The 17,442-nt window shown below is 32.9% G+C and overlaps 1 protein-coding gene across 5 annotated transcripts in view; it reads right to left on the minus strand.

Moving 5' to 3' along the window:
• LOC114339285 (galactosylgalactosylxylosylprotein 3-beta-glucuronosyltransferase P) overlaps window positions 1-17,442 on the minus strand; it is a 182,248-nt gene that overhangs the window by 32,115 nt on the left and 132,691 nt on the right. For all 5 annotated transcript variants that reach the window (XM_050663383.1, XM_050663384.1, XM_028289909.2 and 2 more), the window contains 2 exons: window positions 15,421-15,594; window positions 9,440-9,662 (listed from right to left, as the gene is read on the minus strand). In XM_050663383.1, the coding sequence (XP_050519340.1) occupies window positions 9,440-9,662; window positions 15,421-15,573 (376 nt within the window). In that variant the 5' untranslated portion in view covers window positions 15,574-15,594. The remainder of the gene's footprint in view (window positions 1-9,439; window positions 9,663-15,420; window positions 15,595-17,442) is intronic.

A 17,442-nucleotide genomic window follows, 5' to 3' on the forward strand; every position in this document is an offset into this window, starting at 1 on the left:
ACTTTGCACCGAACATGTAAAAGTATATTTTGTGTAAATCTACGCTCAATTTTCTTTAGATATTTGTACTACCTTTAGAACACATAGTCCCTGCGGTCGTTGGTCGTTAGTTATTCATCAGCAACGATTCGAATATCAACCTTAAAAATTTATTATTTTCTGGCTTTGCAAAATCATACAGTACAGACAGTCACAGCGGTCAAAAATTGGTAAGTACACATCTAATGATATATACCATAACCGATTGCGATTTTTAGTTGTTAAAATAACGGTTTTAAACGAGGATAGCAATAACAAAAAAAACATTGTTAACATGTGCACTTAAGACGTGAAATTGGGTATACTTTGCACCGCCAACTTGCAAGTGGTGCAAAGTATCTCCAGGAGTAAAAGTTAAATAGAAAAATTGTTTTAGGAAATGCCCAGACATTATAAAAGGAAACTGGGATCTCGCAAATATGCAGACTACACAGAAGAAGATCTGAAGGCATGTTTGTCAGCCATAAAAGATGGCATGAGCACAAGAGTTGCAGTTGAAACCTTTAAAATCCCAAGGAGAACTATATTTTATAAATTAAAAGGAGTACACGCTGGAAAACCAGGATACCCAACAATATTCTCGTACGAAGAGGCTTCGTACAATGTATTCAGTGCCTTAGTGATGCTGGTTTTCCTGTTACTGGGATGGAATTGCGGCAAATAATAAAGAGCTATTTAAATCGCCAAGGAAAAAATATTACTCGCTTTAAGGATAATACTCCAGGTATTGATTGGGTCAAATCATTTTTAAGTCGTCATAAGGACCTTACTGCAAGGATAGCCTCAAACATTAAACGAAGCAGAGCAGCACTCAATGCAGACCAAATGACTGAATACATTGAAAATTTAAGACAAACTATAACTGGTGTGGAGCCACATGCTATTTTTAATTATGATGAGACTAACTTAACAGATGATCCCGGAAAAAAAAGGGATTAACTAAACGTGGAGTTAAATATCCTGAACGAATTTGTAACACTTCAAAAAGTAGCATTTCTCTTATGATGTGTGGAAATGCAGCTGGTGAGCTACTACCTCCTTATGTCGTGTACAAATCCAAGCATTTGTGGGACACCTGGACTGAAAATGGCCCCCCTGGTACACGTTATGCAAATACTGCCTCTGGTTGGTTCGAATCACAGACATTTGCAAACTGGTTTAACACCATTGTATTGCCCAGGCTTAAAAAAATTCAGGGAAAGAAGGTTCCTTTTATTAGACAATTTGTATTCTCATATTAATGTTGAAGTCCTGGATTTGTGTCGAAAACACGACATTCATTTTATATGTTTGCCTCCGAATAGCACCCCCGTTACACAACCGTTAGATGTTACATTCTTTGCTCCAATGAAAAAGGCCTGGAGGGAAATTTTATCTCAATATAAGGAAACTCATGTAGGCAGTAGATCAAATGTACTTGAGAAACAGCATTTTCCAACGCTTTTACGGTCATTAATCGAAAAAATACAAAAGAATGGCGATCAGATATTAAAGTCCGGATTTAAGAAATGCGGTATCGTTCCTTGTGATGTAACACCACTCTTGGAGCGGTTAAAAACAACTAAGCGATCTAATGTGATAACTGATAGTGATTCAACAAATAATAAATCAAGTTCGTCGGATATCGAAAACACTTTCATTCAGTATTTAGAAGATAAAAGAAAGGAAGCCACAAAACTTAAGACACAAGGGAAGAAAAAGAAAATAACTGTTCCGGCAGGACAAAGTATTGCCCATTCTGAAATTAGTGTAAAAGATCTAACTGAAGCATCTACTTCCACACCTCATAAAGCTGTTGAGCCAGAAATCGTAGATGATTCAGAGGAGAACAATGTTTTGGACGACCACTTTCCAGTAGGCAGAGATTCATCAGACGATGAAATAAATGAGGTGCAAGAGATGGAAGAAGAAAGCGAATTTAATGAAAAACTCGTCATTGGTGCCATAAAACCTCCCAAAAAAATTTCCAGACGAGGATTGTACATTGTTCCAGAATGCGACAAATTGTGGTGGGATTAGTTTCAAACTTCGTATTTTCACTATTGCCGTTATAATAAAGTTTATTCATTTAAAATGTAGCAATGTTTTTCCTTTTATGCTTCTTTCATAAATGTAGGTAGGTTTAAATTTAAAAAATTGGCCAATGAACATTTTTTTGCATTTAATTGGTGCAAAGTTTAAAATCCGGTAGGATTACTATGCACCAACCAGTAAGCATATTGTAGCCAAATATTATTAAAATATCGAGTGGTGCAAAGTATGACTCTTCTAGGGTATACTTTGCACCACTAATAAAACTAGGTTTTTCTTTTAATTATGCAATATACCTAAAAAATAGCTAAAATAAAAGCTATATTACGAACTGTTCAATAGATGTATATAATAAAAAGTTCAGATCTTCTTTCAAGTAACTTTATATCCACTCTAAGAAAAAAAATAATAATAAATGGTGCAAAGTAACCCCGTTTTACGGTAGTAAAGTTATATTAAAATTTTTTCTAGTTAATTATTAAATATATAAATTATTACAATTACGTATCAAAATATAATAAAAGAAGTATAAACTACTAACTTACTTATTTTTTATGAAATTATAACACTCTTTGCACTATAATTTTCTGCTACTGTCATACTCTAAGTATTATGTCAAATACAATTTCAATACATTTATCATAATGGCCTTCGTTACGATACATGATTTTCATTATGATGACAGATTTTTAACCAATAGAATCGGGAGATGATGACGTTCTGTATCGGATGTGTCAAATTCGCAATATTTAAAGAAACTGACAAATTTTAAGATTAAATATTTCTCAGAAGACGTCTAAAGAAGACAAGGATATTGAAAACTGAACCTCAAATTCATTTTAGCAATTGTAATATTTATAATATAAATGTATCAATATCATAATTAATTTAATCATACAACTACTTAATTTGTTTGTGTTACCAGATCAATCAATTTGAATATATATTTTTTGTTATGAATGATCAGAGGAAAATCATGTATCACAACTTGCATAAACCTTTTTTGTGAAGTAGCTACAAAAAATCTTTTTAAAATTTATTTAGAAAGTGGGAATAGAAAATTTAAAAAAGTAATGAAGTAGTTACTAATTTTAATTTAAATAAACGAATAAAAACATTGTTTATACTAATTAGATACCTACCTAGACAAATATTAATAGTTTCATTAAATGAAATTATAATAGAATTAAACTTACCTTTTTAAATATTATCAAATTAAAAATAATATATTGGATTAATTTACAATTATTATTGTATATTGTATATAAATAATATACTTTAATTAGCAAAATATAAGTAATTTTTACGAAATTATTGCAAAATTAAAGTAAGTAATAGCAAACTACAAATTGTTTCAACGTGTTTCAAATTGGGATTTCATTCTAAAAAATAAAACGAAGCTATTCTCACCTTCAGATTCGTTGGCGGTGTTTTACGAGTACCATCAGTTTAACGGATCATCACATTTTATTTTTTCACTGCATTTGCAATCTATGAAGTGGATCATAAAATATAGATTTTTTTAAACAACTTATTCAATTTTCAGCTCTTAATGTTCATAAACAAAGGAATTATGATTTATTGAAAAAAAAATCTAACTTGATTTCTATTGGTCATATAAAATCCTTTTTACTATTTTAATATGTATTTTTTCACCAGCTTTTCAGTGAGCCTACATACAAGCGTGTAACATAAAAACTGTCAAAGTTATTCTAATTGTTTATAACCTAAAAAGTAGGGTCTTTTTTAAACGGTTTTTTTAATAACAATTTTGATAAAATTTTAAAACGTTTTCAATACATCCTAAAATTAAAGTCTCAAATAATTGATTGCAATTTGTAAAATATCTCTAGAGTCACTGTTAGGGCAAGAACAGTTGTTTAAACAATTGCTCTCTGGGATAAACAAATTGAATAACTTAAAAAATATTTGGTCGATCTGGTTGAAATTTAGCACACACTGAAATAACCCATTAATTGGAATAATTTAAAGTAACTAAATTAAATATCGTTGTGCATAAAATACAGTTATTAATATTTATAAATTAGTGCAAAAATGAGAGTTTTTTACAATTATCTCGGTCAATTGTTTATATATTTCAATATGTGTCCCACCAAATTGAAGAACTTTTTAAGGTCTACAATATTTATTTGGAACATTTTTCTCTAAAATGGATAAGAAACGTTTTATAGCCAAAAAAAGAATGTGTGTACTTTGTACGCACGTAAGAAGTTACACTTCTATTATATGATTTCAACGAAATCAATATACTTTAAACAGTTTCTCTACTACTTTCCAAAAATTTTTATTAAAACAATACCAAAAATTAAAAAAATAAAAGAATAAAACACACACAAACACATTGAAAAATGCCACAAATGATTTCTGAACAATAATTGTTGCCAAAAATTTTAATTAAATACGTATTTTCTGAAAAAATTATATAATAATATACTTACAATCATAAAATCTATAAAAAAAAATAAAAAAAAATGATATAACTTGCATTGGGCTTGAACCTACTTCCCGTGTATCCCGCCGTACGAGAGTCGAAGCGATTTCAAACTGCACCACCTTCGCGTATACGTCATGTGGGAATATACACAAACTGAACAACTTTTTGACATTTTGTTTATATGAATTTTTATTAGTTTGATTTTTGTCGAATTAAAATACAGCAATATATAGAGTAAGAAAACGATACATTAGATGAAAATTTGTAGAAAGTTTGTTCGTAATCAGATTATGTAAATTAAAGCATTGCCTACTAGGGGTATAGCATAGCAAGTACTAGGTAAGTACATTATTTTTTTTACATTTTCCAAATAGGTATGAAGATAATTTTTTATTGGAATGCAACTGAAACATTTAGAATTACGTACCTGTGGCTTTTCAAAACTATTTAAAAAGTCACTATAATTATAAATTTGATTTTATTTCTGTCCTCACAACAATAAAAACTAATATATTATACAACATTTTTGTTTACCGATAACCTCCATATTGAACAATTATTGACAGATCATTTCAACACCCAATCAGAGCCCGTATAAAGACTAATACCAAACTGTCGGTGTGCGCATGCGCGCAGATCAATATAAATTCACCCCCAATCTCAATCGCGCCTAAAGAAGTATAACTTCAAAAACTTACTTTTTCATTCTTTGTAACTGTTTAAAAAAAAGAAGAAGAAAAATTAGCTGTACGTCTTCACGGAATTATCATCATTTATACCTCATATATCGCTTAAAACCTTCAAAACCCTGCGTGAATTTTTACGTGAAATCGATGATTTTTTTCCCTATTAACTGGTGTATTAGGAAAACCAAACAGCAGAGATCAAAAGACGAGTTAGACTGGCATGGGCGGCATTTGGTAAACTAAGCTACATTCTTCCATGCAGTATACAATCAATGCGTACTCCCTATTCTCACTTATGGTTCCCAAACGTAGACGTTTACAAAAGCCAACATGGACAAAATCAACGCAAAGAGCAATGAAAAGACAAATTTTGCACATACGACTAATGGATAAAAAGAGAAACGAGTGGATAACAGAGAAAACAAAAGTTAAGGATGTTAGACAAGAAGTTGTAAAACTGAAATAGAGATTTGCCAGACACAACATAAGACACTATGAAGACCGATGGACCAAAATTCTTATAAATTGGAGACCGTGAGAATATAAACGAAGCAGAGGAATGCCCCAAATGAGATGGACAGATGATATCAAGAAGCATGTGGGCTCTAGGTGGATGACTATACTGACAGACAGGGAAGAATGGAAAAGTAATGGGAGGCCTATGTCCAAAGACATAGTCGTGTCTGTTTTAGCTTGCGTGAAGGGGGAGTTCTGAATTGAGTAGGGTCTCTTATGTACTTCACGGAAGACAAATGGGCGGGGGAGTCCTCAACCTCGACACGACACGTCCCAATGGCTGATAGGGAACGTTCCTATAGATATATAGGACAGGTGTGAATAAGGTCTTACCAAATTAGCACCCGCGGATCAACTGAGGATATGGCATAGGGCAGCAGCTATGTCATTAGTGATTCAAGGCTGAAGGAAAATATCCTTCTCTCAGGTTTGACATCACATATTCACAGGCGGCAATCAAATAATGATTTAACCGGCTGTTGATACTGCGGTGCAGAAGGCAAGAGGAAACCACTGCACTATTCCTTCCTAAGAGAATTGCCTGTGTATATGAGTGATAGACGGAATAGATGTGAGCAGTCAGGCGATCCGATTGACAATCGGCGTTATCCCACGTCCGGGGTGGGAGATGTGAAATGTGCTACCGGGCACAATGCGATAGGGGACCAGGTCGCAAGTGCGAAATATGCTACTGGAACATCCAATTATAACAAGATGTTTTTCCGAAAGACCCACAAAATAGGAACCTGGAACATACAAGGTTTAGTACAGCATCCTGGAAAACTACATATAGTCGAGAAAGAAATGAAAGATCATGGCGTTTCGATTCTTGGTATAAGTGAAAGCCACTGGAAGGGGACAGGACACTTTCGTAGCATTTCCGGAAACGTCGTATATTTCTCGGGTAATGAAAATGAAAGCAAAAATGGTGTCGCAATAATAGTTTCCTCAAAACTCCAAAACTCTGTTTGTGGATACGATACAATTAATGATAGAATCATTCACCTTAGGATTCTAGGTTCAACTTGTGTCTTACACATTATACAAGTATATGCCCCTACATCAACAGCAGACGACATAACTGTGGAAAATTTTTACACAACTTTGGAGACAACACTCGACAAAATATCAAACAAAGACATTGTAATGATAATAGGCGACTTCAATGCCAAAATTGGTAGAACTCAGCTTGATCATCATATGAGATTCACCTTGGGTCCTTTTGGTCTTGGGGAAAGAAATGAACGAGGCGATAGATTAATAGAGTTCTGTGGCCAAAGAAAATTGTCTGTAATGAATACCTACTTCCAACACCACCCACGAAGACTCTACACTTGGAAATCCCCGGGCGACAGAACAAGAAATCAGATAGATTTCATAATGATCAATTCAAGGTGGAAGTCCTCAGTTACCAACGCAAAAACTTATCCAGGTGCAGATTGTGGAAGTGACCACCAACTCCTTGTAGCTGTATTCCGAATACGTTTTAGAAACAAACACAAGCCCACTCCTAGAACTCCCGGGTTTACAGAGACTGAACTTTTAAATTTCAAAGAAAGAATAAACCCAGTGTTAACTGGGACAAGTACTACCCCCATAGATGATATCGAGACTTTCTGGGGAGGTTTTAAAAGAGATATATTAGATACAGCTAAGCAAAGTCACCAACCCATAAAAAACAACAGTCGTAAACCATGGATCAGTGACAAAACATGGCAAATTATAGAACAAAGAAGGCAACTTAAAGTTGGCAGTTTTGATTTAAACGACTATCGAAGCTTATCAAGAGAAATCCAAAGAAATTGCCGGAAAGATAAAGACAAATATGTGTCTAACATTTGCCAGGAAGTAGAAATCCACTTACATCGAAATGAAACAAGAGATCTCTTTCAGAAAGTAAAGTTACTGGCTCGGGAATTCAAACCCAGAAATTACGCTATAGTATAGAGGATGAGACAGGTAATATGGTAAGCGATATGGATGCAATTCTGGAGACTTTGAAGAAATACTGCACAGAACTCTATAAAGCTGAAACCTCTAACATTAATCATATAACAGCACTGCAAGTCTCAACAACAACCCTAGAACCAGATATTCTAAGGTCTAAAGTCGATGAAGCCATAAAACACCTTAAAAGAAATAAATCACCTGGTTGCGATGACATCACGGCAGAAATTTTACAGAACATGGGTGAACATGGTCTCCAATTAATGTGGAGACTGTGCAATCACGTATGGAGAATCGGCAAATGGCCTAGTGATTGGTGTACCGCACTATTTACTCCCATTCATAAGAAAGGCGTAACCACAAAATGTAGTACCTACCGAACCATCTCACTAATTTCACACCCAAGTAAAATTCTGTTGAGAATCATCAAGTGTCGCATGCAGACATACCTGGATAGACAAATACCACAAGGGAGCAAATTCTTATTATGCGACAACTCATTGAGAAAGCACGAGAATTCAAAATTCCGATGATCATCTGCTTTCTGGATTATCAGAAGGCATTTGACTGTGTAGACTGGACAGTTTTGTGGAAAGTTCTACATGAGATGGGGGTTCCTGGTCATCTGTCAGCTCTGGTGAAAAGCCTATATGAGAACAGTGAAACCAGAATAAGAATTAAAAACCATAAGTCCGATCCTTTTAAAATAGGTAGAGGAGTCCGACAAGGATGTATTCTATCTCCAAGTCTTTTTAATTTCTATGGGGAATATATAATGAGAAAAGCACTCGACAAATGGAATGGCGGTATTTCTATCGCAGGAAAGAAGATCTCAAATCTCAGATATGCAGATGATACAACATTAATAACTGCATCCGAAGAAGAAATGTCCAGCCTGCTACAGCTAGTGGAAGCCGAAAGCAATAGATGTGGTCTCAAGATCAATAAACAAAAAACAAAAATTATGATAGTAGATTATTCAAATTCACTTCAGACAACAGGAGCCTTAGACCAGTTTGAAGTGGTTAATGATTTCAATTATCTAGGATCCTACATCAGTAATACAGGATCTTGTGAAACAGAAATACGTAGGAGAATAGGCATGGCCAAAAACGCTATGAGTCGATTATCGAAAATCTGGAAAGATCGCTCCTTGTCGAGAAACACCAAAATAAGATTAGTACGTGCCTTAATTTTTCCCATATTTAATTACGGATCCGAAACATGGACAATGAAATCGGACGACAGAAAAAGGATTGACGCCTTTGAAATGTGGTGCTGGAGAAGAATGCTTCGGATCTCATGGACGGAACACAGAACAAATCACTCAATCCTCCAAGAGCTTGATATTCAGACTCGACTTTCCTCTATTTGCCTCTCCACCGTCTTAAAATTTTTCGGCCATATTGCAAGAAGAAGTGATGATAATCTTGAGAGACTTATAATTTCGGGAAACGTTGAAGGGCACAGAAGTAGAGGTCGCTCACCTACTCGATGGACGGACCAAGTACAGAAAGCCAGTGGAAAAACATTCTCTGAATCCATGAGGGAAGCTCAGGACAGAAGCCGATGGAAAGAGATAGTTGCTGGACCGAAGAAGGCTAATTAGATAGATAGATAGACGTACCGAAGCAAGAAGAAACGAAGAGTTAACCAGTCAAAACAGCAGAAACAGTTGCCGTATGGTATTCATGAATACTTTGTTACTCTATTGGACTGATCAGAATACAGTTTATAGCAATGGTTATTATAATATTATATTTACCAATCATGTAATGATATTTTATTCCCGACTTTTGCAAGACTTCATTGATCAAGCCGTTGGTTTTGTGGGCATCTTCGATCACTAACCACGTCAGATTCGGCACTAACATAAGAGTATGAGATAGCCTAGTTAATTCAGCTATTTGTTCAGGTCTCCTGTAAGTAGGAGTAATGATATAGAGGGGTGGTAACTCAGACCCATCAGTTGTTGCTAAAATATAACACTGAAAAACAAAAAATTGTATTAGGAAATGAGAATTTGAGATGGTACAGCTACGTAAATATACCGGGTGTCCACTTATATTTTCCCCCATTTTAACTGCCTATAACTTCTAAACGGCTCAAGATAGAAATATGCGGTTTTCGCTGAAATGTTTTATTTTAGTAAAAGTTTTGTCTGAATAGATTGAATTTTTTATATCGCTTTCAAATACGAAAAAAATGGCGGATTTTTGAAAAAAAACATTGTTGACTTTTTTTTAAAGGAACACCCAGTATAAGTTTTTTGTAAATTGAAAGAAAGGTCATTCACCTATCCAGCGATATAAAGTTTTTCAAAATCGGTTGTCAAATCACTGAGTAATTAATTTTTAAAATGAGAGGTGCAACGTGGATATCACATACCTAAATAACATAACTAAGCAAATTGATATTATGTTACGTGATTTCCACATTGCATCTCTCATTTTAAAAATTAATTGCTCACTCATTTGACAACCGATTTTAAAAAAATTCATATCGCTGGATAGGTAAATGATCGTTTTTTCAAGTTATTAGGTAAATGACCATTTTCTTTTATACCGCTTATAAATAAAAAATGGCGGATTTTTGAAAAAAAAACGTTGTTGACTTTTTTATTAAAACACCTAGTATATTTTTTTGTAGCTTGAAAAAACGGTCATATACCTATCCAGCGATATAAAATTTTTTAAAATTGTTGTCAAATGAGTGAGCAATTAATTTTTAAAATGAGAAGTGCAATGTGGAAATCACGTAACATAATATCAATTTGCTTAGTTATGTTATTTAGGTATGTGATATCCACGTTGCACCTCTCATTTTAAAAATTAATTACTCAGTGATTTGACAACCGATTTTGAAAAACTTTATATCGCTGGATAGGTAAATGGCCTTTCTTTCAATTTACAAAAAAATATACTGGGTGTTCCATTAAAAAAAAGTCAACAAAGTTTTTTTTAAATCCGCCATTTTTTCGTATTTGAAAGCGATATAAAAAAATTAATCCATTCAGACAAAACTTTTACTAAAATAAAACATTTCAGCGAAAACCGCATATTTCTATCTGGAGCCGTTTAGAAGTTATAGGCAGTTAAAATGGGGGAAAATATAAGTGGACACCCGGTATTATATTAACTATAATTTGTATCGAGCGGTTCGCGTGCGTACCTTTTTGCTGCGAGCCGCTCGATACAAATTATAGTTAATATAATACCGGGTGTCCACTTATATTTTCCCCCATTTTAACTGCCTATAACTTCTAAACGGCTGCAGATAGAAATATGCGGTTTTCGCTGAAATGTTTTATTTTAGTAAAAGTTTTGTCTGAATGGATTAAATTTCTTATATCGCTTTCAAATACGAAAAAAAAATGGCGGATTTAAAAAAAAACGTTGTTGACTTTTTTTAATAGAACACCCAGTATATTTTTTTGTAAATTGAAAGAAAGGCCATTCACCTATCCAGCGATATAAAGTTTTTCAAAATCGGTTGTCAAATCACTCAGTAATTAATTTTTAAAATGAGAGGTGCAACGTGGATATCACATACCTAAATAACATAACTAAGCAAATTGATATTATGTTACGTGATTTCCACATTGCATCTCTCATTTTAAAAATTAATTACTCACTCATTTGACAACAATTTTAAAAAATTTTATACCGCTGGATAGGTATATGACCGTTTTTTCAAGTTACAAAAAAATATATTAGGTGTTTTAATAAAAAAGTCAACAACGTTTTTTTAAAAAATCCGCCAATTTTTTTTCGTATTTGAAAGCGATATAAAAAATTTAATCCATTCAGACAAAACTTTTACTAAAATAAAACATTTCAGCGAAAACCGCATATTTCTATCTGGAGCCGTTTAGAAGTTATAGGCAGTTAAAATGGGGGAAAATATAAGTGGACACCCGGTATTATATTAACTATAATTTGTATCGAGCGGTTCGCGCGCGTACCTTTTTGCTGCGAGCCGATCTTGTGCTTTAGGGCGCTGTATTAAAATATCGATATCTTATCCAAAAATAAACCTACGAACATTTTTCCAATGTCAAAATGTTCCATTTGAGTTCTTATATCATTAATGTGAATTCAAGTTAAATTTTTATCGCTCAAATTTGCTTAAAACCCTTATAAACAAATTAATTTACAAATTTTTTAAGAAAATTACAACTTCAAATGGGTATAAGTTTAAAACAAATACAGATAAACTAATTTAATAACTTTGGTTGTAAAGTTTATCTACAGGGTGATTGATTAGTAGGCTCAATAGCTCCGCTATAGTAATAGATAGTAATAAAAGTTAATAACAAAAATTTTACCCACCTTTGAGCTTCACTATATTTTATTTTAAATTTGAAATCCTGTTAACTTCTCCATCACAAAAATATAAAGGTTTGTTATGTTATACAGGGTATTTACAAAGTTATAACCAATTTTATATGAAAATCGTAACAAGTTCAACTCCCTGTATAAATAGAAATAAGCAAAACAACAATGGTTTATTAATGCCATATTTTTTAACGTATTGTCAAAATTTTCAAGAATGGTCGATATTGCTAATTTTCTTTATATCAAATACAGGGTGAGTCAAAACGCAAGTACATTATTTTCTCAGTCATTTTAAACTGAACACCCTGTATTTTATATCACTATTGAAAAGTACCATTACCGTACTTTTTAGATAATTTTTAGATTACATTTCCTATGTCTAAATTTATTAGTTTTCGAGATATTTTCATTTTTCAATGGACCAGTAGCGTGGCCACCCAAATCACCAGAATTTAATAAACTGGACTGATTCTTTTGGGGTTATGTTAATAATGAAGTTTAGAAAATACCTCCAACAACAAGGGAGGAGATGAAAAATACAATACAAAATGTATTTCGATGTGTTAATTTACAAATGCTCCGTAGAGTAAGTAGCTCCTTCAATGATCGTTTTTAGGCGTACATAAATGTCTTAGGAGATAATTTTGAACACCTTATGTAATTAAATATTAAAGATATTTTATTAAAAGTAGCTTCTAATTTTTTCAAAAATGTTTTTTTGCAAAATGTATTACTGATAAATTATGTTTCGTTCTTTATTTGTTACATTGTTACATTTACATAAAAAAGTAGTGTTTAATTGTCTTCACAAAATATTGTATTTTGTGTTTGTGTGTTTTTTTGTAAAATTTATTACTAATTTTCTTTGTTTATTTGTTGCATTTACATAAAAAGATAGTTTATAATTGTTTCAAAAATGTTGCATGTAGTGGTTGTGTTTTTGTTTGTAAAATGTATTACTAATAAATTATTTTTATTTCTTTATTTGCTACAGTGTTACATTGATTACCGGATTGATAATCGGTAAACTTCAATTGTCAATTCAGTCATGGCTTACTTAAAATTTAGATAAATTTAAACACCTAAAATAATTTGCTCTGAAAAATGAAAATATCTCGAAAACTAATAAATTTGGGCATAGGGTGCCCAAAAAAGTATATAAAAATTAAAGTACGTTAATGTTACTTTTCAATAATGATATAAAATATAGGGTGTTCCATTTAACATTACTGAGAAAATAATGTACTTGCGTTTTGACTCACCCTGTATTTGATATAAAGAAAATTAGCAATATCAATAATTCTTAAACATTTTGACAATAAATAAAAAACATGGCATTAATAAACCATTGTTGTTGTGCTTATTTTTATTTATACAGGGAGTTGAACTTGTTACGATTTTCATAAAAATTGGTTATAACTTTGTAAATACCCTGTATAACATTACAAACCTTTCTATTTTCGTGATGGAGAAGTTAACAGGATTTCGAATATAAAATAAAATATAGGGTGTTCCATTTAAAAAAACATAAGTTAGGTCTGCCACTGTGTTATCGAACACCCTGACTAATTTTGTAATGTGAAGCTCAAAGGTGGCTAACATTTTTGTTATTAACTTTTATTGCTATCTATTACAATAGCGGAGCTATTGAGCTTTACCCTACTAATCAATCACCCTGTATACTGTAAATGATGCTTTAAAATGAGACTTTGTAAAGCTAATTTAGATGCGTCAAAACCGAGTTACAACTGAAAATGCTTTGAGAATTACTTATTTTTTAACCATTTTGTACTAATTTTACATCTCGAGTTTTAATTATTGGATTAAAGTTTAGTGAACGCTATTTTCTTTAATTTTATTCAAGGAACACATTTTATTTGAAAAAATTTTGTTATCCCTTTTAGTTTACGAGCTAGGGTCTTATAAACAATTTATAAATAATTAAATTGTTTTTAACAAAATTGTTTGACCACTATAATATAGTCCTTTTTAGGGTATTCATTGATCTTAAATCTGAAGAAAGCATATGATAGAGTTCCTAAACAGATTCTGTGGTGGGCTCAACCTTCTCAATAAGAAAGAAGTTCCTGGTGAATATGCAAAGATTGTGAGAGATATGTATGAGAGAGTACCGACTAGTGTTAGGACAGGTGTGGAAGATAAATTCCATGTGAAAGTAGGATTGCATCAAGGCTCGGTGCTTAGTCCTTATTTATTCTCATTAGTTTTGGACCAGATAACAGCGAGACTATAGGGTAACGTTCCATGGTGCTTGATGTAGTGTTAGTAGGAAATAGTGAAAGAAACTTAGAACAAAAACTGTAACAGTGGAAACAAACTCTGGAGGAGAAAATTTAAAACTTAGTAGGAAAAAAACAGAGTATTTGGAATGTTCATTTAAAGCTGGAGTTACTACAAATAAAATGATATCTTTGGATGACGAAATGATTGTGAAAATCAATAGTTTTCAGTACTTGGGATCGGTATTACATAGTAATAGATGGAGATGCATGCAGTAGAGTTAGGGCTGGATTGATGAAGTAGAAGGAAGCGAGTGGTGTGTTGTGTGACAGATAAATTAAAATGAAGCTGAAGGAAAATTTTTATAAAACATCCATAAGGGAGCGTTCAAGTATTACGTAACGCAATTTTTGAAGATTTTTGACCCCCCCCTCCTCATGTAACGCACTGTAACGTTTTTCTGTACCCCTTCCCCTGCCTAAACGTTACGTATTACCCAAGTTTCCATTTGAACCTAAATGAAGGTACAATCCAGGGGTTCACCGTAAAGAATAAAAGAAAGTTGGGAGATTTTGATTCCGTAGATTTTTTATTAAAGTTAAAAAACAATGCACCGTAACGTTTTACAAGACCCCCTCCCCCTAACTGCGTTACGTAATACTTGAACGCCTCCTAAGACCGGCTATGATATATGGAACTGAATGTTGGGCAGGGAAAATAAAGAGGAACAACGAATGCATGTGGCGGAAAGGAGAATGCTTAGATAGATGAGTGGAGTGATAAAAAATGATAAAACTAAAAACGAGTATATTAGGGGAAGTCTAGGTGTGGCAACAATTGATGCCAAAATGAGGGAGAAAAAATTAAGATGATTTGGTCATGTTCAACGTCAAGACGTTTATCACCCAACACTGAGAATTGCGGAAGTGCAGATTCCTGGAAGGAGTAGGAGAGGAAGCCCAAAGAAGACCTGGGGGAGACGTTTAGGCAGGACATGTTGGTAAAAGGAATTAATGATTAATATTGATATGATCCCGGATATAATTGTATGGAGAAATGCAATTAGGGAAGCCGACCTCGCATAGGGATAAGGCAAAGATAATGGTGATGTGGATTTTTTTAGATTTACGACTTTATAGAAAATATTCGTAAGGAGTTCGATACTTACCGGCACTTGTGACTTTTTAGCAATAACTTCTTGTCGTAATTCGTCATTACTGTTAAGAGTAGGTATCACCCAAGGATTGTAGATATGATATTGTACTAATATGATGAATGTGCACATAAATACTATAAGGTAAAGTTTAGTAGTTATCCTCATAGTTTTACGAACCGACTTTTACTGAAACAAAAAAAAAACAAGTCAAATAAGGATATTTTATACAGATTCTGCCACATTTCTGCAGAATCTGTATATGATAGCACTCGTAGTAGGTATTATATATTGACATTCATGCAAACTTTTATGGTTTAATGCATTGGCTATAAATTTTCTGCCGTCCTGGCCATACTTGGTTTTATTTGATATTGTGTAAACTGTTACCACATTGTTTTACAATTTTTTAATCAAAAATTAATTAAATCTATTATTTGTTATGAATATTATATGTTTTTAATGACCACTAAAATGTAAAGATAAATATAACGAGTCGTACACATGAAATTTTTAGTAGCATTTTCAAAGTATTCTAGTTTTTATCAAACGAAAATAATTTAGAAATACTTGACAGTATGGTTGAGAAAACATCAACAAAAATTTATAAAATCATGAAAGACTAATGTGGTGTGAATGTTATATCTGCTAAACCACACAAGCAACGAATGAAGAAATTGTATTTTTTTAACAAATTATTGATGTAGTGGAAGGTTGGTGAATTTTATTTCAAGCAACGGACTTACACTGACGACAATTGTACAATTCTCTAAAAATCTCTCCCTTGTGTTAGTTTTCGTGGGTAACACATCTGTCTCAGTTCAACCTTTCTCTAGTTTCAAGTAGTAACGCGAATCACTCTCTGGGTTCCATTATCGCTGAACAAACTCTTTTACTCTATCTGTAATAGTGTAGACAATAATCCGATATAATATAACCGTTAATCCGCTAAAAACAATTAAAACTCATGCAAGAGATAGTTAAACCGCGTGTGAAACCGGTATATGTGACGTGATAGAATCGCGAATGGTGAAATAGCGATTTGGTAAGACTTTTTATTAACTTACAATATTGTCTGTATTATCATAATCCCTCTGTACATTCAACTTGAACCAGTCACCAAAAAAAAAACGTACAGTCCACAACTGAAATTATATTAATAATTTCTTATATGTACATGTTTTAATTGTACCGGGTGTCCCAATAAGAATGGCTCTCGGTCATATCTCAGGAACCGTTTATAGTACAGCTTTGAGAAAAAAATATTTATAACAAAAGTTGCCTCGGGAAAAGCCTGGAAATTATTTCCATAATTGTTGTTCCACTGCTAAAGGGCGTAATTGAATATCAAAAATGAAAATATCAAAATTTTACAAAATTTACCTAATGAAATTGCACTGGAAATCCACTCATCGTGAGTGGGTGAGTGGGAACCTTCTTATGAAAAAAAGGCTGTAAGCCCGGTTCTGCTCAATCGAATTTTGCATACTTGGTCTTGTTGAAAATAGCTCTTTTTCGTCAATGTAAGTGTCTTATTTTTGAAATAGCCCAATAAGTAATATGCAAGCTAGGAGGCGTTATTAAACTATTTTCAGAAATCTAGTTTTCTTTGGAAAATATTAAATAAAAGTAATTAGACCAAATTAGAAACATAATACCGAAAACCGCATGTCGATACCTTTTCTATGTCGAGATATCTTAAGAAATGTGTAAATTTTAAACATAACTGTTTCTGTCACCGGTAAACGAGGTTAAGGAAAAGTAGTGTGCTATGGAAAAAACAAATAAACATTTTCCAGATGTAAACGTATATAATTAATTCAAACAACAATAAGACAAACAACACTATAAAATATAACAAAGAAATAAAAGCAACTACATAGTGACGACCTAAATGTTCAAATTGTTGCCCATTTTTTTGGATGCAAGCATTTACTCTTTCAAGATTAGCAACAAATTTAACTGTTTTAGACTTTTATTTATGGGGACGGATTAAAGATCTTGTTTTTGCCGCTAGGCCCACTAATCAATTAAACA

This window comes from Diabrotica virgifera, chromosome 10 (genome assembly GCF_917563875.1).
Source record: "Diabrotica virgifera virgifera chromosome 10, PGI_DIABVI_V3a".
Classification (NCBI taxonomy): Eukaryota; Metazoa; Arthropoda; class Insecta; order Coleoptera; family Chrysomelidae; genus Diabrotica; species Diabrotica virgifera.